The sequence below is a fragment of the Sander vitreus genome, chromosome 9 (genome assembly GCF_031162955.1).
Source record: "Sander vitreus isolate 19-12246 chromosome 9, sanVit1, whole genome shotgun sequence".
In the NCBI taxonomy this organism is placed as follows: Eukaryota; Metazoa; Chordata; class Actinopteri; order Perciformes; family Percidae; genus Sander; species Sander vitreus.
Genome location: NC_135863.1, coordinates 17,005,723 through 17,030,966, shown reverse-complemented (window position 1 = coordinate 17,030,966; position 25,244 = coordinate 17,005,723). Strand labels below are relative to the sequence as shown.

The 25,244-nt window shown below is 42.0% G+C and overlaps 1 protein-coding gene across 1 annotated transcript in view; it reads right to left on the bottom strand.

The window, feature by feature from the left end:
- Positions 1 to 267: 267 nt before the first annotated feature.
- The window catches only part of acbd6 (acyl-CoA binding domain containing 6), a 39,092-nt gene continuing 14,115 nt past the window's right edge, over positions 268 to 25,244 (bottom strand). Inside the window, exons 5-8 of the mRNA XM_078258984.1 lie at positions 21,452 to 21,557; positions 18,873 to 18,962; positions 3,486 to 3,516; positions 268 to 1,193 (exon numbers count right to left, since the gene is read on the bottom strand). Coding sequence (XP_078115110.1) covers positions 1,039 to 1,193; positions 3,486 to 3,516; positions 18,873 to 18,962; positions 21,452 to 21,557 — 382 coding nt within the window. The 3' untranslated portion in view covers positions 268 to 1,038. The remainder of the gene's footprint in view (positions 1,194 to 3,485; positions 3,517 to 18,872; positions 18,963 to 21,451; positions 21,558 to 25,244) is intronic.

Below are 25,244 nucleotides of genomic sequence, written 5' to 3'. Positions count from 1 at the left end.
TTTATTTTAATCTCGCTACCTTCAGGGCAGCTGGGCATGGTAGAGGGTATCTTTTGTGAGATTCCCCCCCCCCCAACGCTTTCTTGCATGACATGTTTTTTCAAACTCATGTTTGATATGAGTTTAGGTTTTACTCATACAGTACAAGGGCTGCAGCAGTATACAGTAAACTGCTGTGTCTGTTTGTACTATGAATGTTAGAATACGACAGAGCATGTCACACTGTCATCTGATGTTAAGTTATCTAATGAGCAGTCAGAGGGAAAGTATTTGTTGAAGACTTTAATGTGATAAATGACAAATGATCAAAGCATTCCTTGAACGTAACAACTGAATCATGAACAAATGGTCAGAGAGTGCTGACCCAGACTAAAAGGCCTGGCTGATAGTCAGACCTGGGCAGTAGGAGTGGGTGATATGTATCAAATCTTTTATTACAGTATGAACTTTCTGAAATATTTTACTGTTTATAGTTTAAATAAGTGGATGGGAATGTCTTTTTTTGGTTCGTCCAGTGACTTAAATACCTGACAAATACAGATACTTCACCACATTGATGCACAAACCCTGTCATTCCAATATTGTCAATAAGCAGTCCTGCTTATTGATTTGCAACACTGCCTGCATTGGTCGAATACAGCAAAAGATATTTAAGATATAACAACCTCAGTATAGCAAAATCTCCAGCAGTACTCACAGTATAAGTCATATCACCCAATCCTACTGGGCATATAAAGTCAATATACATTATTTGGATGATTGAAATTACATGTGGTTTGCTTCATTTGACACTCATCAAATGGAAGGGCTAATGTTTACACCCTGTAGTTCCACAGAGCTAAGCCAACATAACCAAACTCACCTCAAGTATTTGAAAATCAAATCAAATAAAACTTGTAATCCTGGTCTACTAACTGCTGGGTAAGCACAGAGTATCTTCAGGGATGAAGGAGGGATGAGGAGGAGAATGGTCGAATGAGTGGAGTGGGGATAAGACAAGGACGGGGGCGAGGACCAGGGTGTTGGCAGGTGGGTGAGCTAGCCTTTTGGAGCCGTGTAGTGACACAGGAGAGAGGAGATGGCACTGGATTCAGTGACCTCCTCAGGGAGAGAGCCCTCCATGTCTTTGATAAACGGGTCGGCTCCAGCGTTCAGCAGGAGCTCCACGATGTCAGCAAACTCGCACGCTGATGCTACGAAGAAAAAATAATAACATAATGGAGTAATTATAAGAAGAAAACAGCAAAGAAGAGCAATAAAAGAACTAGAAAACAAAAAGCATTTATGCAAATGTTCTGCTAGGCATTTAGCTTTTTGGCCATGCTAGCAGCTGCAAGGCTGTATGGATGGCTACGTCGCCCTGTAGGTCAGTCAACCCCTTTGGTCCAGACAGAAATATCTATCTAACAACTATGGATGGATTGCCAAGACATTTGGTACGGATATTCGTGTTCCCCTGAGGATGAATCCTAGTGACTTTGGCAATATACTGGCTAGTCTAGCGCCACAATCAGGTCAAAATTCATTGTGTCCAGTACTTTGGTTTATGACCAAATTACTGCAAAACTAATGACATTACCATCAGCCTCAGCTGCACTTTATGTTTAGTGCTAATTAGAAAATGTTAGCATGCTAACACAACAAGCTAAGATGGTGAACATGGTAAATGTTATACCTGCTAAACATCAACATGTAAACATCGTTAGCATTGAGCAAGTTAGCATGCTGATGTTAGCATTTTGCTCAAAGCACCGCAGTGCCTAAGCACAGCCTCGCAGAGTTGCTGTAAAGTCTGGTTTAAACAACGGTGGTGTATTTAGCAGAGGAGTGTGGTTACACTGTCAAATATTATTAACCTGGACAAATGTGCAGCTCATAACAGACTGTTATGCTGGTGTGAACCAGAGGTTTGAGTAAATTTGCTTCATCCCTTTCTTCTACGTACTGTAGTTTAGTACAGTATGTACAGTGCTGCAGTTAATGAAAAGCCCATCTGCAGGCCCAGCACTGACACCGGCCTGGACCTGTGGTTCTCTCAAACACTTCATTTCTGCCCCATTGGCAATTTGTGCCCCACTAAAAGGGTCTTCTCTCTCTGTATAAGGGGGAGGAAGTGGGGGAGGCTTGCACTTTCTTAACCCAGTTAGCAGGTCCCTGCTTTCCTGATGCACCTCTCGCCCCTCTGGCACCTCGCCCCCCCATCTCCTCTCTCTTCCTCTCTTGTTCTGAGTGCTCTTCTCTGTCGGTGTCAATCGCTCGCTCCTCTTAAAGAGCGGACTCGGTGCTGTGCCATGATCGCTGATGTCAGCAACCACAGTGATTGACAGCCAGGCCTTTCAACCTCCAGCCCAGGGGTGGCTGGTGGGCTGGCTGGCAGGAGTGTGTGTGCATGAGATATGATGATACATCGGAATGCATGTGAGTGTGTAAGCAAATGCATGTGCATGCGCAGGTTGTGTCTATGAATTGCATGAGGTGTGTGATTATCAAACACTACAAGAACCACTTATTTTTCAGCCAAATCAGACTAACAAAGCTTGGCTTATTTTTTCCAGCCACGCTTGCAGTCCTCCTTTTGTTGCTCTAAACAGTATTTTATTTAGCCAGCGGTGTGTGTGTGTGTGTGTGTGTGTGTGTGTGTGTGTGTGTGTGTGTGTGTGTGTGGGGGTGTGTGTGCGCGTGTGGCGGGTGTCTCGCCTGGGCCTTGAGCTGTAAAAAGTAGCTGGGCCTCAGGGGAGCCGTAGAGGAGGAGAACAATTTATGGTGAGCAGTAAACCCTCAATTAATCACTTGCCAGCCACTGTGGCCCTGTGCAAAGAGAGGTGGGAATGAATTTTCATTCTCTGCTATTTGTCTCTTGGAGTTCATCGCTTATGTTTATTAGTCATCTTTTTATGCCCCATCCTCGGGGCTTCCTCTGCTGAGTGTGTTTGTGTGTGCAGATCTACGGTGGGCAATGCAACATGCCCACATCAATGCCACAAAGCTGGGGGACAGATGGTGACGCCACACACATGCACACACTCAGAGGACAGGGGAAACGCCCCTCAGGGACATGTGTGTTGGGGCATGAGAGGGTCAGGGGAGTCTAAGGACCACTGCTGATTTCCTCTGGGAGGCCTGCCGGTTATTACACACACGCAGAACAAAACCAGACATCCACACATGCTCACATACATACCAAAGGACACAGACACACACACACACACACACACACACACACACACAGGAATAAGAGAATCTGGGTGGAAAAACAACTGTAGAAAATAAAGATGAGGAACGGAGGAGAGAGCATTGTCAAATTTGAGACAAATGTTGGCAAAGAGCGGAAAACAAGCTGCTTCATATAAAGAGCGTGCACACAAAACATAATGATGTCAGTGTACGATAGATCCAAAAAGAGATTTTCACCATTTACAAACAGACATAAATACACTTAAAAAAACATTTTGTACTATAGAGATTAACAAGAGAGGCCTTCTTACCATAATGTAGCGCTGTCTGTCCTTCATTATCCTGTAAGACAAAAAAAAGTCTTACTGTGGCAAAATATATATTGTGAGCATTTGGTGTGAGAGAAATGACTTTGCTTAAACAGAGTCAACACGAAAACTTTCAGCTACTAGAATACCAATCACCTCCTACTTGTTGGCTGTGGACAAAAGATGCCTAGTTTTCATTGTACCAAAGGTGAATTATGAGATGATGAGATATTGATTTGAGGAACATGGGACCTGCAAATCAAATCTTTCAACTTGCAGGTGACTTGCAGTTCTGATCAACCTGAACCAATAAGCTACTGAAACTCAACATATTACTGTGGCGGCGCCTCCAGCATTACGTATCTATCCTCCAAACACCAGACCAGTGTTAGCCCCAACCCTACATCTCAACCCCATGTCAGCGGCTCCTGATACATGTTCATGCCAGTCCAAGAAACTAGATGTAAGGGCTTAGAGAGTCTTAAAGATTAAAGCTGGTGATTTCATTTTTTTTTATTGTCAACAAACAACAATGTATTAAGCTGTATGTAGTTTGGGCAGAATGGGAGGAACAGGAAAGCCTCCACATTATCCCGTAGCGTGGGTAGTGTTTGTGCTTTATTAAAGACAAACTTAGTAACATTTGTTGTGTTACATATCTGTAGCAGTTCGTTAACAAGTGAAAGCTGAAACAAACAGTGTATAGCTTTATTTGAATTAACTGAATTGCTTGAATATGTACATCGTAAAATCCTTTATGGCAATTAAAGAACATGTCAGCCTGTGCAACAGTGTATGTGTTTATGTGTTTTAGATGACAACAATAGAGCTCAATGGCACAGAGGAATACGTGATCAGGCTTTGGATAGGCAGAAAATACTTGTTGGTTTTAGTCTTTTCATGTGATTAAGCCTAGAAGAACTACTTTACACAACAGCTCAGGGTCAATGTAGAGAAGAGTGTCAGGGGGTGACCAGAAAATCAGTGGTGGTCTCTTGCATGCATGTGTGTGAGTGTGTCTGTGTGCATGCGGAAATGTGGGTGTGCGGTAAAAATGATACTTGGGGTCAAGGGGCCAATGGTAGAGATATATTTCTTGTTATAACTGTGGATTGGGGACAGGGATGGGGAAATGTGTGTGTGTGTGTGTGTGTGTGTGTGTGTGTGTGTGTGTGTGCGCGCGCAGGTATAATAAGGCACAATATATGACTGGCATCATCAACAGGACATTCCGTTCTTAATCACTGTTCCAGCCTGCCTTTGCACCTCATAATGAGGATAAATGGTCAAACTGTTGCCCTCAGTCTCAGAACAAGAGCAGTCGTTGAGCTAAGCACAATGGTATCAAATGCTCAGAGACAGATTAAAAGCCAGCAGGCGGCGCAGTGACATTTCCTTCTGTACCATAAAATGTCACTGCAGTGAAAATACCTCCAAATTACTAAAACTGTTATGGTGAAATTATTCATTAGTCTTTCCACCTTTGCCCTTCAAACAGCAGATCCTCTCCTGCACCTTCCCGTTTTTGGTTACTTCCATGTCCTTTCTCCACTCTCCTCCAATTCTTCCTTCTCTTCTTCTTCTGACCTACCTCGTCTCTTTTCTTTCATTACCTTGCCCACCGTCGCCTCTCTCTTTTTCCAGTCACTCCTCTCTTTCCTCTTCTCTCTCTTTTCATTACCACATCCACCTTTCTCTCTCTTTTCCATTCAGTCTCCTCTTCAATCTTTATCCTTTTCCTTTCCTTCTTCGTCACTTTCCTGTCTTCCCTCTCTAGCTGGGCACAGTGCAGAGTGATCCTATTGTTGTGTGTGTGTCGCTCTCTCAGGGGCAGCACTTCAGGGACTTGCTGATTGGATTAGAGCTTTCTATTCCCTCTGGGTGGATCACAGAGCACAGATGCAAATCGCCACCAGCGTGGAAAGCGTGCCGTAGTTAACCCAAGACAACAATGCTGTCTGTCTGCAAGTCAAATCGCAACCTGTGATGTACTGAGGACATTGTGTCTGTCTCTCACAATGATGTTTATAGAGAGATAGAGAGAGAGAGAGAGAGAGCTGAACTAAAATTGACAAATTTAGATTAAATGGTGTGAAGGTAAAATTGTACTGTCCAGGCACTAAAATACATACACACACACACACACGGCACAATGGCGCAGTGACAGATGTTTACAGCCGGGGCCAAGTGAAAGACCTTGATGCACATAAATACATAGTTATAATTAAAGTGTAAGGGATTTAAGCCCTAATCTGCACCAAGCGCTAATCTGCAGTTAGTTATTCAACAAGCACACACACAAAAGTATGAATGAGAAAGAAAATATGCCTTAAAGTGCAGTGAGTCTGGAAGCAAAACAAAAATACTGTTATACCGTATGTTGCCTGTACACATGCATGTTTGTATGTGTGAGTGTGGCATACATGCTTCTTGCATGTTCATGTGAGGGGTCAGCAGCCTGTCCTCTCAGCGTTCCCTAATGCCCTTTCATCCAGGACGGAGGCTTGATGGAATCACAGGAAATTGGATTGTCTTCCATTTGCTTTGGAAGCAGCCTGGAAGAGACACTCTTTCCCCTCCCACCACTCTCCCCCAATACCTACAGTTAGCTACCCCACCCCCCTCTCTTGTGCACCCCTGTTCCCATCCCATTACGGAGGCATGTCGCACCGAACCCCTGCTTTTACATGTCATCCAAAGTTTCCCCTTGCGGTGCAGAAATACTGGGCTGGATGTCAGCAGAGTGCTCAATAAAGCCGCCGCTTGCACAATACCAGCAGCAGCAGAGCTCCAGCACTGTGTAGTGTATCACCCTAATGGGGTGGAGCAATATGCTTAGGAGCAGCATGGATTGGGATTGATCTATTAGTACAAATGCAGTTTTGCTGAATTTAAGTCACACCAATCTATCATTTCTACCACACAAATGATGGGAAGCAAGATGGATGAAAGAGAAAGACAGCAAATCAAGAATGTAGAAAGATATGAGCTGTGTGCTCATATCTTTCTACATTCTTGATTTGCTGTCTGTTGTATTTCTATACAGATCAAAATAATACTGTGAGATGATCTTGTGTAAATATTTGTGTTTATTTCATTCAGATTGCTCTCCAGGAATGTCCAGGCAACTCAGAGTCAGACTGAGGCCAACCAGGATCAATTGAAACATTGTCTGTAACTAAGTTTATCTGCAGAGAGCACACAAAGGGACTGTCACAGATGTTGTGTTCATTTCTGGAAAGTGGTTTCGTTTGTTTTCTTCTTTCACGAACCTTGGACGACAAGACAAGAACACTCCAAACATTCAACCCAAGCTGTTTACACCAGCATTATGTGGAGAGATCAAGGGCATATCAGAGGCAGAAAGTGTGTGTGTATGTGTGTGTGTGTGTGTGTGTGTGTGTGTGTGTGTGTGTGTGTGTGTGTGTGTGTGTGTGTGTGTGTGTGTGTGTGTGTGGTGTCCCCGTGGACTGTAAAAACGTTCATGCTAGGGGTGCATGATTCAGAAAATGTCAAGATTCGATTCAATATTGATTTTTAGGCTCAAGATTCGATTCAAAATCGATTTTTGATGATATATATATATATATATATATATATATATATATATATATATATATATATACACACTATGGAAAAGGTTAATTTTTCTCGCAACCTAAAGTTAGACGTATTCATGAAACACTAGGAAAAATGAGTGCAATTCATCAGACTTTAAGACCAGATTTCGTCAAGGTAACGAGCTGAAGGAACGTCCACTTTTTATCTGATTTCTTTTTTGGGGGGTTTTCCAATGTACCTCAGTGATGTGAACACAACTGAACGATGCCAAACTGTTACAGACATTTCTATTTATTTTTTCATTTTATGTACTTACTTTTTGCTTCTATACCCCTCTGGATGTAAAAAGTTAAATTGTATGTTTTTCTTTTCTATACATATACGTATACATATTATCGAAAGGGAATGGACATCTGGAACAAGAAACTATTGATACAAAACCTTTGGTTCTGTACAATTCTGATGTTAACAACTGTAATTCCATTTGTACTTGTGATGTGAAATTTCCTAATAAAAAGATAATTATTAAAAAATATATATATATATATAAATAAATAGATTTTCGATTCAAAAACTATTCTCGATAAAAAAAAAAAACGATTCACGGATGCCCGGATGGCTCAGTTGGTAGAGCGGGCGCCCATATGCAGAGGTTTACTCCTTGACACAGCGGGCCCGGGTTCGACTCCGACCTGTGGCCCTTTGCTGCATGTCAAAAAAAAAAAAAAGATTCACAGTATGTAAATGTAGTTACTTTTTATTTCTCATGTGATTGCAGTAGACATACAAATAAAAAAAAATTTTAAAAAATGAATCGATTTTTGGAATTCTATGAATCGATTTTGAATCGGTAGAGCTTAAATCGAATGTGAATTGATTTTTTTTGTACAGCCCTAGTTCATGCGTTCATACCATGCCAGTCCAACTGACAATGGTCCTTGGTATATGGTGGGTAATCAAGCCCACTCTATTTCTATGTGCTATCTTTCTAATAACTATTAATAAGAATGGTGTCATTCTCAACAGTAACAATAATTTAAGTGGTATATATTTTAAAATGGACAAAACATTAATTAAACATTATTTGCACACAATGGCTTCATCACTGTCTTTCAGCAACAAATGTTTTGTCAGGAAATAAAAAATACTACTTAAAGGTGAAGAATTTAACATCAATAAATCATCGCTACAGTCATTTTGAAACATTAGTGTAATTAAACCAACAAGGCCTTAGCCAAGTTGATTGGCAGACATGTCGGCTACTCCACAAAACAAGTGTGTTATTCTTCCAGACTGAGCAGTACAACACTTTCAGAGGCAGAGGGTTATCTGATAAAGCTAAAAGAAAAAAAAACACTTTCAACATGTTTTTCAAAAAGTGAGCCCACTACAGCTGAATACAAAAGCTAATGCAGACGTCCAGAGCTGCAACTCCTCTAATGGCCACTAGCTGTATTTAACTTAAACTTTACTAGATCTATTCTTTCTATCCTCTCCACTATCAAACTCTTACTCTCTATTTCTCCTTTAATTATTTTTCTCTATCTCATCTTTCTGTCTCCGTAAACTTTCTCAAGGTTTTCTTTCTCCCTCTCTTCCTTTTCTCCCCCCTACTGTCCCTGACAGCAACATTAAACAAGTGGGGAAAAATGGACAAGCAATTATGATTTATGATCAATGCATACAGCAGCTGCTGACTTTTATAATGACAGTGGTCGGGGGGAAGGAGAAAAAGAGTGAGGGGGGATGACTGTGTGGATCAGTCTCCAGGGTGTGTGTGTGGGGAAGATGAAGGGTGAATCGATAAGCGACTGGGATCATTGGTATGCAGATTCCAGCAGATAGCATTATGATGAGCAGGTGCCATTAATCAGAAAGCAGAACACAGATCGGAGTAAGATGGAGGAGAGGAAGACTCTCCATCACTGGGTCCCATCGGTAACCAGAGCAGCTTCTGTGGCACCAGACAGAACCAACTTATAGCACTTTTATAGAACATTCATTACTAATTTTGCAGAACATACTGCTAAGTATGTTCCAAAACATACACTACCATGCAGTTTTTGAGTTTTGTTGCATGCAGTCTGGTGAGAAAATCTACTTCCAGCACCTTAAAACCATCCTGACATAGGCAGCCTGCTATGTCTAAATATTAAAGTTATATTATTATCACATAGATTTGAAAAATGTGAAAACTTTCCCTTGTTTGTGCATTTAAAGGCAGGGTTGGTAATCTTGAAAAGCTAGCAAGAATTAAGAGTAGCATCTTCTCAGGGCTCCGTCTAACCCCTCCCCCTGCCCTCGGGGCTCCGGCCCACAAACACACGTACACGAGCACCGCTGCATCGCTGCTTTTTCAGTTTCAGCCTTTTTTTTCTTACTCCGGATTTCCACTGAATGCAGAACGTCTGCGGACCGGCACGCTGCGGAACGGCTGCGTGCTCCGCCGTCCGTCAATACCCACTAGGTCCGGATTTGTTGCGGCACGGCTGTGGCCATGACTGACAGCTGTAGTCACGAGGTCCCACAAGATCTTGCGAATTCATGTAGAATAGAACCACAAAACCAACAACAGTTTGTTTCCATCCAGAGGAGTAGAGGGGAAACAACTCTGTGCTGTGTTTTTAAGGTGTAGTGCAGGGAAATATGATCCGCCGTGAGCACGGTGTATTTTATTTTGAAAATTAACCGGATGTTTTATTTTGTTTCAGTGCCCGACTTCCTGCCCTGCACTATCTGCCGAGTGCTGAATTGCTGCGGAGCTCTCCGGCGTCCGGCAAAAATAGAAGCTCTGCGTATCTGCTCCGGAAGGCTGCGGACCGCCGGAGCTGGGACGCAGTCGGAACGCAGCCGTTTTGCGGTCAGTGGAAATACACACATTGACTTTAATGGAAACCTAATGACACCGCCGCCGTTCCGCATCCAGTGGAAATTGGGGGTTAGCCTTTTTAGCAGGGCAGGCGGGCGGTTGCAAGTAACCGCGGCGTGGCAAATTTTGCTGAGTTTTCTCTGAGTAGACTTGCAGTAACTCCGGCAGTGACGACGTGCATTGAGCTCAGGCTCGTACACGGGAGGGGTAGAGTACATGCAGCGGGGCAAGGAGGCATTTCAAACAACATATAAAAGAGTGTATATTGGAAATAGTTACCAACCCTGCCTTTAAGGAAACATCTGTATGTATTGTATGTAAAGGCCTGTGCATGCACATGAGTTTGCCCTATGTTTGCGGTGTGTGTTAACTGCCAGTGTGTGTGTGTGTGTGTGTGTGTGTGTGTGTGTGTGTGTGTGTGTGTGTGTGTGTGTGTGTGTGTGTGTGTGTGTGCATGCGTTGGGAAGGCCCCCTGTGTTAAAAGGATCTGCTGACCGGGGCCAGCCCTAATTGAATCTGGGTCTCCTCTCTGAGCATGGAGAGGTAACCTTGCCACTCAGCGTGTGAGCACTGCTACCAATGGTCAAATTAGCCTGACGCCAAACTCCCTGTCCTTCACACCTCCTGGGAGTGTCCTTCAGGTGCCCGGGTGACACCCCCCACCCACCGCACACACACACCCACACACACACACACACACACACACAGCTGCAATCAGTACCATCACAGTTTGGGGGGATATCCTGAATGATTCACAGGTCCAGAGCTGACAGGGGTCCCGGAGGTTGCCAGGGATTATAGATATTTATTGTGTCAGAGTTGTCAGGAAGCCCAAAAGTGTGACACACCTTACTTCAGCAAAGGTCTTCCATCCCAAAACAACTCCTGTGGGTCTGGAGCAAAGGGTAATGAAAGTGTCTGAAGCTCGATCTGAGTGTAAAAGCTCCTTTAAAACCCTGTACATACTGTACCTTTACCCACAATAGCCTGGTTTTCTTGCATTTTTATGTCACACCAGACAAAAGAAGCCTCTCTTTTTCTCTAAACCTCCATTCTCACTAACGTTGTTGTCTTCATCTCCCCCCTCTTCCCACCCCCCTCCCTCCCACACACACACACACACACTTCCCTCTCCTCCCCATGTCAGGGAGCTTGCTTGTTCCCGTGGGACACCTTAGCCTCCATTAAAGCCATCAGAGAGGAGGATGAGGTTGCGACTAAGAATTAACATCGCCAGAGGCCCCGTCTGTCCTCCTGCGGCTCATCGATGATGTTTAAAAAGAAATATATGAAATAAATAAATACATAAAAGAGTGTAATATGAAAATCAATGGCCAAGCAGCGGGGGCCTTGGCTGAGGCATTTGGAGTGAGGGACTCATAAAGCTGAGTACTGCGGGAGACTGATGGAAGGCAAAACACTTACTTTGTTTATTCTCTCTCCTCACCCCCGTTCCCTCCCCTCGCTGTCTGTATCCAGCTCTCACTCTCTCACGCCCCCTTTTCTGTCTAAAGCGGTCGAGGACAGCTTTAATGCTCCTGATAATTTATGTGGACGGTTAAGAACGATGGAAATCAAATAGTTGAGTGTAGGCAAGGCCCAGTGAGTGGCCAATAAGAAAGAAACAACAGCTGATGATAGCAAAGAGGACTGTTACCTGCTGGAATGGCTCTTTAGGCCGCAATATTACTGTCAAGTAGTTGGCTCTTTTCTGAGTGCTCATATTATAGATTCATAACTGTATCTATGTCCGATAGGGCCTTTTAACACAGCGCGGCAACAGCTTTCATTTCACAGAGTCAAGCTAATGTGTGGCAAATACTAAACATGAATCCTATAAGAGCAGCTTAAAGTGTGCCGTGTAAAATGTCAAGTGGTGTGTGTTGTGGCTACGGCAAGGCAAGGTTTGTTCCGATTCCTCTACTTTAACATGTGTGTACATACTGTAGGCAGGCAGACGCAAACACATTTGAAAATGCAGGGGCAATAAATTACACTTGGGCCTATTATAAAGAGGAAACAAGGAATGGCTTTCTTAAATATCTGCATTAATGTGTGCACTAAGCTGAGGGAGTGTCTCAGTGTCAACTATTAATCTGTTGCAGAGACTTGAAAGTGTGTGAAGGTGCACACTCATCTGCTCAGCTAAATAGGAACCATTTACATGCTGCAAGCTGTGGACACAAGCAAAGGAACATGCATGTACTTATTATTGTCTTGCTTCTTCTCTGCTTGTCTCTACAGTTGGGCAATATGGATAAAAATCTTTAGCAAAGTATATGTAATTTTAAATTGTGGTATCAATATATAGCATGGTATAATTTCTGGAAAAAGTTGAGAAACTGTGGAGGAAGTAACCAGATATGAATGTCTAGTTTTGGCTTATTCAGTAAATTAAATACCTGATGAAGGTTTTTTTTTTATTTATTTATTTTTAAATCACACTCACGCAAATATCATAATACTGCCATAAAGCCGTCATGCTGATTGATTTGTAAGATAGTCAATAACGTCCTAATACTCCCAGAGAGGTGAAAGGGACACATACCATCTCATATCTTTGTTTACCTGCTCTATTTCTCCCTCCATTCTATTTTTTTCTCCCCCTTTTTATTCTTTGAATCCTCGATATATTCCGTTTTCTTACTTTCCCACCTTGCTGCCTTCCCTTTCTTAAAGACCCTATATATTCTGGGGGAGAGGTTGCACAATTACAAACACTGGTACACACACAAACACACATGCGCACACACAATTATGACGAATCTTGCTGGATATTTGTTATGACTGGCCTGACTGAGCCATTAGTTATAGGAGGCAGTGCTGGGAAAGGGGAGGGCTACAAACGTGTAATAATGCCTCCACCATAGAATTTCAATCAACCACCATGGTGTGTGTGGGTGTGTGGGTGTGTGTGTGTGTGTGTGTGTGTGTGTGTTTTGATCACACAAGTAGTTGACACCACAGTAGAGGACACAGATGAGATGGTTCAGTGTTCTTTGTTTGCTACAACAGCAGAGCTTGAATTCCAAAAGCTCTAAAATGCCTGTAAAGCTGCATAATATAATAAAGGTTACAGTTTTAAATTTTTTGCTGAATGTTGCGACTTCAATATGAAATGTCATCATTTTGATACAGGTTGATATGCTTTTTTCATGAAACATGACCATTGAACAGATGCTAATGCTTATGATTTGTTGAGTTTGATTAAAATGGAAAATTTTCTTCAACATCCTACTAGATTTTTGAGCCGGGGATTTAGCACAGATCAAGAATACCTTATTTAGGAAACAGTCAGAAACACTTCAGAAAAAAACAGCCTTGTGCTATTTGGTAACTGCAGCAGCCCATATTTATACAGCTGCCTGACGTTTAATATTTTTTCCATGAATTTAACATGCAGTACATCTGCACTGTTTCATAGCAACTCCAATTATCTAACTATAAATCGAGGAATCTCTGTGCGTATGTGTCTCCCACGTGCATTGTTACTGCATATTGGTATCTGAATGTATCAATGTATACATGTAAATATTTGAGAATTTTAATCCTTTTATACTTTATCTTTTAAACATAAATACAATAAATAACTAAATAAAGAAATGGGTATTAAAGAATCTGTGCTGTGTGGGATATTTACACTTAAAAATGTCAGAGCTCTCTGGTAAACAAACTATGTATTGAAGACACTATTCCTGAATGATCTTACACATACTGTATCTTTGGCACTCTGTACTGCAATGCCTTGTTACTTATCAGTCGACATTTACGTGAATACTGACATCTGCAAGGACCTCATATCAGAGGATATATCAGTTTGGTCGATTTATTGGTCCAGCTCTAGAAGGTAACAACAGATGGTAAGCAGCTAGTGTGAAAATGTGACTGTTAACATGAAATAATTTCCCAAGTTCTTCCCCATCTGTCTGCATTTATCAGTTAAATTGAGAACTCCCACAGTCATGAATTCACTGTTTTATTCCATTATGTCAACAGCCCGAGTCCACCCACACCACTCACATCAATATCAAATCAATGGATCCATACCTTAAGAGAGACTATGCCATTACAAATCAGCCATACACACATGTATGCTTAGAGCTCCATCGCGCAATTTTACACACAAGTATACAAACACAAATTATTGTTACCAGGAAAGAATACTTTTCTACAATCTAACTAAAATAATAGAACTGTACATTAAAGGAATGTAAGTACAGGGAAACTTAAGATATGCCAGTCTGCCAGTCAGGGAAGGCTCAAATCCTCACAACAGCCACACACACAGATATGGCTGCAGGTTCGACATGCAGACTATGTGTATGAGACTTGTTGTGTTATCTCTTCCCACCAATTGTAGGCCGCCCAGTCAGATATTTATTACTATTGATCTAGCTGGTCCTGGCTGGAGACTTTTGTTCTGCCGGCTAGAGGCTCTGACCTCAATTAAGTTATGAATTTCTATCTGATAGACTGGGAGCGCTTGGGGCCTGCCGTGGTTGTGCTACCACGCTGGATTAATTAGAATTAGCGGTGCTGCGAGTCGCCCTCCCCGCCTCATGGATCATGTTGTTTTAATACAAAGTAGAGGCGGAGGCGTGGGAGGGATGGAGTGAAGGGGACGGGAGTGTTGGGGGGAAGGGAGAGTGATGAGGAGAGGGGAAAGATGGAGACAAACGGAAAAGCAAAAAACAAAACAGGCATGAGTCAAGTGAAAGGATGTGAGACACGGCCATGTGCTTAAAACCTGCACTTTTCCTCCAATCACCTACTTTAAACCTTAACAATGTTACCTTCCTGGCATTGTGTTTGTGTTGTGATTACCTGAATCTCACCTGTCCTTCCTCTTTGTCAGCCTAATCCTGCCTTGGTCCCTTACCATCTCAGTAATCACTGCAGGTCAGACATCATATAAATCTACTCCGGACCATTCTTGACCTTTGTTGGAGGTCTGCAGCACATCCGCACCAAAGCCCTGCCTTTCCTACTCCAGTTCCCATGAATGGGCATGTCCTTTCTATGAATACATATATTTACATGGCAACCCTACAGCTTGTTGGGAGGGTTAGAGAAGGGTTCAGGTGGGATTTCCACCTGTGGTTGTGGGATTACAACGACTAGACAGAGAATGACCACAGGGAGAGTGGACACACACAAACACAGGTCGTCTAGAACATGAAAGGACATAATCCTCAACTCTTAGTTAACCCAATTTTGAATGAGTCTTCATTTTCATTGATTAAACTTTTCTCTAAAGGAAAAGTTCAACATTTTGGGAAATACGCTTATTTTCTTTCCTGTAGAAAATGTGCCGCCTTTCTTCCTAACTTTATTTTTGGGAAATACAGACATTATTGTTTTTATTGCCTTTATAGCATAATTAACGGTAGATCGAGAATCTTTACCATAACAACTCTAATACACCTTATACATATATATTCTTTTGCTTTTTCTTTGTTTGCTTTTTGTTGTTTCTGTATTGTTAATGATGCTGTTATGTTCCACATGCCTATTCTGTATTATTAATTATTTGTAATTATTTATTATTTATTACATAATCTTGCTGTGAAACATGTTAACTGAATCATGTCAGTGACTTGTAATGAGTACTGGGTATCGACATTCAGCTAGTTTTGTTATACAACTAGCTGTATTAGAACCATTTATAAAAATGTTGATGCCTAGCACTAATTACAAGTAACATACTATATCAAAACAATACTTTTTTGAAGCCCAGAAAATTTAAAAATGTTTTCCACAAAATCTAAAAAATCTATTTAACAAAATAAGCAAAACATTTTGAAAGCATCTGTGTTTAATTCTATCTTTACACAAAGCAGCTGCAGAAAAACTTTGTTTAATAAAACATAGTCTAGTTAATTAGATTCAAAGTTTATTAAAATATTTTAACATCTACAATTTCGTGACAGCTGGGCAAACTCCATCCAAACTAAGAATATGACTTATCATTCAAAGCCAGCTTTCAGTACTCGCGTAGAGAGACATATGTTGGTCATTACCGGTAAAATATTGAAGTCTGATATCTCGCCTTATTTGTAATGTCTTAAAACAATTATACTTCTTCTAGTTTAACAAAACTAAACCCTAATTAGTGAAGACTCTGTACCGTGGGATCTGTTTTCACTGCTGTCGTGATATGATGGAATGCCCTAAACTTAATCTAATGCCTCATTAATGCTCTTAAATACATTCTAGCACACAGAATACAAGTCCAGTGTTTAAGCCTTAATTTCCATTATTACATTAAGTGAGGTTTTACTGTCATCTTTCCCACAGTTTCTGCCCTACTTTCTCTGAGTGTATTAGCTGAGGGAGCAGTGATACGGTGAGGATGAGGGGAACCAACCCCAGGGCCTGATCTACAATTGGCAGGTGGCAGAGCTGTGATCTGTGTATTCACACACACACACACACACACACACACACACACACACACACACACACACACACACACACCTATTGTAGTCCCTCCCCGCCTTGATCCAGGATTAACTATCAAACAAGCATTTAATGCAGGTTACCAGGGTTTGGGAACAATTCACTAAAACAATCAGTTGATTAATTTCAAACGATTTTCCTCCTCTGCCAAGCAAATAATAATACTTTTTGTTTAACTCTGAAAGTCCCCCTCCCCTTTTTAATCAACAAATTAAGCATAAATCATGTTTGATCTTTATTTACTGGTTGCTCGGCAGTTGGTAGAGGTCAAGAGAGATTACTGGTTCGCTCTAATAGCCTGCAAACAACTCAAACATTCCTCTATTCCTCTCACGACCTCCTATACTCTTTGTTTCATATTACAGGGGCTTTGGGCAAAAGAGACAGAAGCATAAAGCTGCTCCGTCAAGATTTTATCTTTCTCTAATATAACAAACTTTCCTTATTCTCGTCCTTAATTTTCCTTAACGACTTAACCCCAAGTAAAACAAAACAAAAGGATGTTCGAGCAGATTCTAATGAGAAGCATATCGTTCTGTAAGCTTTACATACTGAGATAATTTGGCATTGCGACAGAGTGGTATGATTTAGCTGACTATATTTTTCTCTCAGCCACCTCTTCGCCACCTCATAAATCTGCTACCAGTAACTCTGCTGCAGAGGTCCAGTGTCTTTAATATTCAGGCTTCTCCACAGACAGCTTCCTCTGAACACCTGAGAGACAGGCAGGTGAAAAGGTCCTGAATGCATTACTTCAGGATATATCTGTGCTCTGATTGGCCCCAGATGCACCCTTCTGAAACATTCTTTTTGGGTTTTCCTGTCTTCGCGTACACAGGACTTTAAATAATTAAAACACACCTTAAATTTCTAGATTGCCATCATCCTCGCTCTGTTTGCTATATTAAAATGATTCCGGATCAAAGAAGGAACACTGTATTATTTCCCTCTATGTGTTTTGATACGAAAAGCAGTCAAATCAGACAGACAGTGTGAGGGACATATTAAAAGTCTACTCAAATTCAGCCACCCATTATCACTACCTGGCCAAAGATTTATGTTTCCTACTTTGACTGCTGAAACAACTTGGCACATTGAGATATCAATTTATATTTTATTGATAGATACATGACTGTAAATACGCTACATCTTACAAAAGGACAAAAGCTTCCATCTATACATCAATCCTCCTCGGCTGTCATTATCTTGATATGGCTATAAATCATTAGTGAAGTGTTTTCGGAGTTATCCTACTGTTAAGTCTTTTATGAACCATTCTCTACAAATCCACCCCCTCCCTGCAAGCATTCAAAACAAAAGGGGCCACGCATGACCACAAAAGAGAAAGTCATTTGTGAAATGTCCTGATTATGTGGGTTGTGCAACGTAAAACAATTTGTCTGATTACTTCCAATTGATTTGGCCTTACAGTTAAAGCCTCAGTGTTCAGCCCGGTGAACTGCACTGTGTCGTGCTGCTGGGCAGGGAAGAGGAGTAATTTCTCCGATGTGCAGCTGAGCCAGCTTACCGCAAAAGCTAAAGCCTCCTGGATGCTGCTAAACCTCAGGGAAGCTAAACACTAGGCTAGCTACCAGCTAACTCTGTCTGCTAAAGCCCTGGGGGATTTGTCTGTGGCACAAAGTGAATTAAAGGTGACCTTCTGGAGAGGATGGAGAGAGAAAAGAGAATGGCAATGTGGATGCTGGAGATGTCACTATTTGCCTTGCGTTTGCATGTACATGTGTGCAGAGTTACAAGGAATGAGAAAGCTCATGTGACTTTCCTCTCGTCCCCATCCTAAATCCATCTATATAAACTCAGCACACATCTCCATATTCTGTACTGACTTCTAGAACAAAATACAGCCACTAGACATGTGTCCAGGAAAATGTTGCAACACGTCTTCGTTAACTTCAAGAGATCAAACACAAACATTAAAGTTCTGTGGCGGAGCAAATAATTTGTACTGGGTAAATAAGTGTTATTAAAAAACTTTGCAGTGCATGAATGTTTTATGTTCTTCCGCCACTGAAAAAAAACTCCCTGACTCCAGCTCTCAAGTTCAGTAATTTATGCAATTATAGAGGTGGAATCTAATAACGTAATCGAGATCTGAAGTCACGCTCCACTTCTGGGCAAGTCGCTGTTCCACAATGTATTTTCCCATAGAGGGTTTCTTTCATCGATCTTTTTGAAAATATGAAACACAATACTGGTGTTTGCAGTCTATATAACACAGGTCAAAACTCAAGGGAGCTGTAGCCGTTGAATGCTAACAAAACAAACGTTGTTAGGTCTTTCTTAAAAATAAGAAATGGAAATTGAAAAATAAGACAGAAACTATAAAACAGCCTCTAATGTCGATAAATTCAAATGAGACAGCCCAGGTAAATACTGTATAAGAAGTCGTCATACAATTTAAATAAGAGGGGCACGTTTGGCTTCCAGTCATTCATTTACCGATTCATTATCACAGAAGCAGAGACAGAAAAAGAGCTCACCTGACTGTTGATGTCTGCTTTGTGCTCCAGTAATACAGAAACCAGCTCCTTGTGTCCTCTGTCACAGGACCAGTGCAGGAGAGCCCGGCCCTGCAAGCACACATGCAAGTGCACATCCGATGATTACTACTGCAGAATCCAGCATACTTTTAATGGCATGTACAAAAATTTAAATGATGACCATTTATTTAAACACCACTTGCGTGTTTACATTTGCTTTTTTCGTGACACACAGGGCATCCTCCTCCTCCTCAAAGTTAACTTTCACTTCAACCCGTTTCTTCGCTTTCAGACAAAATAAATTATGCACGACCATTCAGAACTCAAAGCCTCTGGGCCTCAGTTCCATAATGATCTGCGGACAGAGTGACAAGATGTGTGTGTGTGTGTGTGTGTGTGTGTGTGTGTGTGTGTGTGTGTGTGTGTCGGTGCATGTGTGTGCAAAGAAGAGCAATAAGGTGGTTCAAGCACAGACCACAGAGGGCTCACAGACAAACTGTAGTAACCTGCACACAGTCTGTAAAGCTTGACTGATGGGACACTGTGCACAAAACAAGAGCAGTCCCCTGATCAGCAACCCCCTACTCTAACACACACACACACACACACACACACACACACACACACACACACACACACACACACACACACACACACACACAGATCCTTGTTCTGCAAGCTCATTTTTCAGTCAGGCCAATTAGGTAAAGCAAACTCTCCAAGTTCAATTCTGTTGCTTAAATCATATTGATCACCATGGCTGCATGTTAAAATGGATACTTATAAGCCAGGCCAGAATACCAATAACTTGCTCTCTCTCTCTCCCCCTCACTCTTTTTCCTGCTCTCTTCCAGGTGTTTCTGCTACTGGCCACATTTTTACTGAAGACCAGAGTTTACTACTTTCAACGGGATAGTGCGCACGCACGCACGCAATGATAAAATCACAATGGGAACACACATACACATGCAAATGTACCCAAATCTTTATTACCAAACACTTAATTTCATAATTACTTTATTGGTATTTAGAGCTGAGTGTATCCCACAATTCAGGATCTTCTACTCTGCCATACCAGCTCATGTGGCGGCAATGCACCTATAAGTTGGTTTGTGACAACAATGAACAAATATGAAGTTAGGCATTCTAAAGTCAAATACTCAAATACTCTTAGAGTAATTGTTCCTGATTTAAAAATAAACCACATTCATATAAAAAGTGAAATGAAATGGATATAAAATACAAGCATTTGGAAGAGCAACAATGATTTAAGTAAGGTAGATATGTAAAGTGGCTAGCAATACACGTCATGTTGTCATGCCCTCCAAAGGTGATTGTGACTTTAAAAACTGTATCCTTTTTTAATCACCCTTACATTTTAATTTATATGAGTTACATTACAGTACATGCCTTTTCAAAATGCTTTATCATACAAAAGGACATTTCCTGATTCGTGTTATCTTTTTTTATGTGACTCAATCAACAATAATCCTAAATTGCTCCATGGAATGAAACAACTGTATTCCTCCTATGGTTCCCTGGATTTTTCCATTTTTGTTTTATTGTTATTTGAATATTATTGTGATGCTAGATGGCTGTTAATTATCTAAAAAGCATCTGAGGCTAAACAACTGAGCGCAATGATGAGCCGTATGAGTTCATTAACCAAGCATATCCTAATGTGTTCTGAATGCTTCCACACACTTGCGGTCTAAACTGATATTTGGCTTTGTTGGAAACTACTAGAAATACACAAATACATGTGGATATTTGGCCACACACCCAAAGAGTGAGTACTGGGACAGAGCCTCTTTCTGCCTCTCTCTCTCTCTGAGCTGCAGGAGCAGATCAGGCGTCTTGCTGATGTGAAACTTCACCATTGCCCTCTGCTGTTGAGCAAGCTGCGCTGCAGGAGTGCAAACGGCAACAATGGCAGTGGACAGACAAAGCTTTCACTGCCGAGGTCCCTCAACCATCTGGCCTCTGAGTGGAAAACTCACCATCCGACTGCCTGCTTATCTGAAGAAAGGCTGTGATGATGGGGAGGCAGGGAACGAGCCATTTGGCCTGGCCGATAATGAATCGGGGACAGATGAATGGATTTTAGGGTCAATCCTGGAAACACCTCGCAATGGTAATAGCGGTTCACACAATTTACTCATCTCCGCCTGAGGAGTGGTTCCCATGTGTTTGTGGCTTCAGATAATTTAAACCATTATGTAACAATTGCAAAAAGAGCTGCTTGAACCATCCCCCGGTGACCTGCATTATCCATCATTCTCCACTGATCATCACCTGCCCTCCTGCACAAGGGGTCAGAGAACATAACAATAACCCTGTGGCGGTACAGACTCAGACCTTTGCTAAAGGGCACTTCAGCAAGGGGAATCCCTCCTGACATGGGGTTTGAACATTGATCGTCTGGATACTTTCTCTGCCGCCCTGTTGCCACATACCAACTATGACATTACAGTGTTGTCATGGTCATAATACATTTATGTACAGTAGCACTATTAATGTCAACTCTCACATGCCATCAGTAAAGTTTCACTTGACATATTTCTGCGTTCTGTAGTTACCTCTTCGTCTTTAGTATTGACATCCACTTTCTGAGAGATGATGGCCTTGCTGATGTGGTCGATGTTATTTTCTCTGCAGTAGTCAAAGATGTTCTTATCCTCTTCCCTGAGAGTGAAACAGAAACAGAGAGAGAGAAAGAAGATTCCGTCACCTTTACCTTAAACAACTTTAAACTTCACTTTCTTTGAGATATTAGGAGCCTCTACACCGTGTCCTGGCTGCTCTGAATAATTTGCAGAGCTCACTGTGAACAGTTCTCAATGAAACTACTTTCAACCTAAGAATTAGTCCCAAAGAAAAATGGTGACAGTATGTGTAGTCCATGATCCAGAGTAACAGGGGCACTGAGAAAATATGTTATCGGTAATTTGGGTTAAAAGACCCTTTAACTGCCTTGTGTTTCAATCCAAGTGCTTTATGTGTGAAGTGTGTGCACACCCAGGAAAGCAAACACCATGCTACTAGATCATTTAGTCATCAAACACACAGGCGTAAACACACAACTACTCTCTCTGTCTCACACGCTAGCAGCAGCTACACGTGCCACATCCCTCGGGAACACTGGCGCGCACACACACACACACACACACACACACACACACACACACACACACACACACACACACACACACACACACACACACACACACACACACACACACACACACACACACACACACACACACACACACACACACACTCACACTCATTCCCACCACTGATTATATCTCTGTGTCTCTAATCACCTCCTGGCATTGGGGACATCAGTGAGTGCTGGGGGGAGATGGTGCAGTGGTGGTGGGCTGTTGGGTGAAGGGGAGAGAAGGGGCGAAATCTCATTTAGAGCTTTACGCCTTCCCCTCCCTCATACCCAATGCCGGCCATTCAGATTAATTGAATTTAGTGCTCTATTGTCTGACAGAAACCCCGCATAGCAGCCGCTTTACCACTCCCACGCAGTAAGTCAGTCATCCCCAAGGCCAATCCCCCAGTTCCTGTCTCTGATGCCTGCTTGCTCTGCCGCACTGTTGCCTTACAAATCCCACACAGCACACAGGAGACACCGTGGGCTGTTGCCCAATTAAGACGAGGATGTTGTTTAGCTTTGTGTTGAGTATGTGGCCTTAACATTCATAGTTAGGAGTTCAGTTATCGTACACTGGCTATGAAAATTCAAGCACAAAAGTCATATTGAAAAAGGTGACGAACTTCAAGGTTTTCCAAAATGTTTTGCCTGAAATGAAGACCACCTCCACTCAGAAAAACAAACCTTCAGGAAAAAAAGGAGAGGGGCTGTTTTACACAACATTGTGTTGGCATTTATTTAATGATTTAAGTATTGTTTGGGTCGTCACTTACTAACTAAATTAATCACAAGTTAAGACATCTGAAGACATCGCCTTGGGTTTTGGAAAATTGTGATGGGCATTTTTCATTTCTTTACATTTATTAACCAAACGATTAATCGATAAATTGAGAAAAAAAACCTGACACATTCACTCATTATAAAAATGAGTAGTATTAAGTTGCAGCCCTTTTCGTGGCTCCTTACCACCTCTGCTAAACAATTTCCTTTGGGGAAATCCTTGTTTGTACCCAGCCAAAAACCAAACAGAGGCACTGTTGGACTATGGCAGTTTTCAAACTCACAACCAATCAAATGATTTTCTGAGGATTTCCAAAAGTCTTTATCCTGACTTCTTTGAGCTTGAAGAAAAGGTGGTCGCATATATACTAATTATATTAAGTGCTCGACAGGCTGTGTGTTTGATACAAAGAACAACAATTGCATCTGAGAATCCTGGCAGTGGCATAGTTCCTCGGTCCTACTGCGACCCACTGCCTTTTCAACTCTCTCTTCATACACAGCTGGATCAACTACAACTTAAAACTCCCCCTAGGGGACATAAACCATTCTGACTCATAATCAACACATTTTATTGTTTACTGTAAGAATACACAAACAAAGTTTTGTCTGCTGTTTGTTCTTTAATGAACCTCTGTACTTCCTTTTCTTCAGATTTTCATCTACACGCTTTATCTCTCCCGGCACTCTCTTTCCTCCCCTCCCTCATCCCACCATCTCCCCCTTATCAGCCTGTGATGAATTATGAATAACTCATTACACTTTTATCACTGCTGGGTTATGTATGAGCACATTCATTTACATACTCCTGATTACCAGCGCTATGTTTATTCATGAGTCTCCACGCTGGGCCACACCCACTTCCTTGTCTGATGGCCATGGTGACCCCAAGTGTCCCTGATGTGTGGCCGCCATCCGTCTCCCCGGCAACTAATCAATAGGCCAGCTCATCAGTCTTTCGTTGATGGTCGAACAGGGCTGGCCTGACGGGCGCATGACACATCCTCACATATATATAAAGCACGAGCACACATCTAATACAGTGTAAGGTTAAATAATAATAATAATAATAATAATAATAATAATATGCACATTACTAAAATAAGCTAAATGTGAATGTAAACACACAACACCTGTTTTTAGTCCACACCACAGTGAGAGTAACACACGGACACAAACACACACAGGCTATAAACAAACAAATGATTAATGTGGGTCCTATAAACGACGTGACATCAACAGCACCGCAATGCATGCTGGGAAGGTCACAGGCTACTCTGTCATAACAAAAGCTAGGGTACCAAGGGTTTTTGTGTGTGTTTGTGTACGGTGTGTGTGAGAGTGTTATGTGCTCACGTGTGTGTTTGTCCAGTCTGGTGTACTGGCAGATATGTCCTTCATCCATCAGGCTAAACTGGCCACAGTGGTGGAGAACACTCATCTACCTGGCCTGAGCTTCACTGATCAACACCACGGCCACATCATCCATCACGCACACACACACGCACAGGGCTACACAAGCCGTCATCATATCCCCTATAGGACCGTGGTCGACGCTCTCAACATGGCTGAGCTCCACGGAAGTACTAGAAACAATGAGAACTCAAATAAGTCAGCAGCGGTTTCCAGCAGTGTCCGGACAACAAAGCCTCCAGTGTTCCTTCCAAGGTGGGTGAGAGAATTACAAATGTAACATTCAAAGCCTCTTCAATCATTCAATCACACACTGATCAGCTCAGTAGCCCAGGGATATTGCTAATCAATCCCACTTTTGTCAACACACACACACACACACACACACACACACACACACACACACACACACACACACACAGATCAAGATGAGCAATGCAATTAACTCTCTGTCTGGTTAACAGGTGCTTAACTGTTTAATATGGAGTGTGTGTGTGTGTGTGTGTGTGTGTGTGTGTGTGTGTGTGTGCGTGCGTGCGTGCGTGTGTAAAAGAGAGAGAAAGGAAATTAAAATGCAGCAGAGCAGTGAGTGTGACAGTTCCAGCAGGTTATGCATGGATTCCGATGCAATCGTGTCGACATATAGCAGCAAGTGTATGTTTATGTGTGCAAATGTGTGCATAGGTGTGTGTATATGCCATGTTAATGACCTCCTTCATGCTGGTTTCCCCCTTGGGGCATCGTTGCTACTGGATATCGTCAAGGGGAGCATCGTTCTAGCAAACCTGCTGAACTTGCTTCCTCTCTGCTGTACCTGGCACATCTTCATCACACCCCTCCCACAAAGTACCCCCTGAATCGTAACGTAATTAAAAAGGGGAGACTCTGGCCACCTCTTCCCAAGACCGTGCATACTAATCACATACAGCCATTTAGGAGGAAAACCTGCAGGATTCACACATCTCATTTTCATCTCCAAAAGAGCTCTTTTTTCATTGAAATGAAGATGAGGT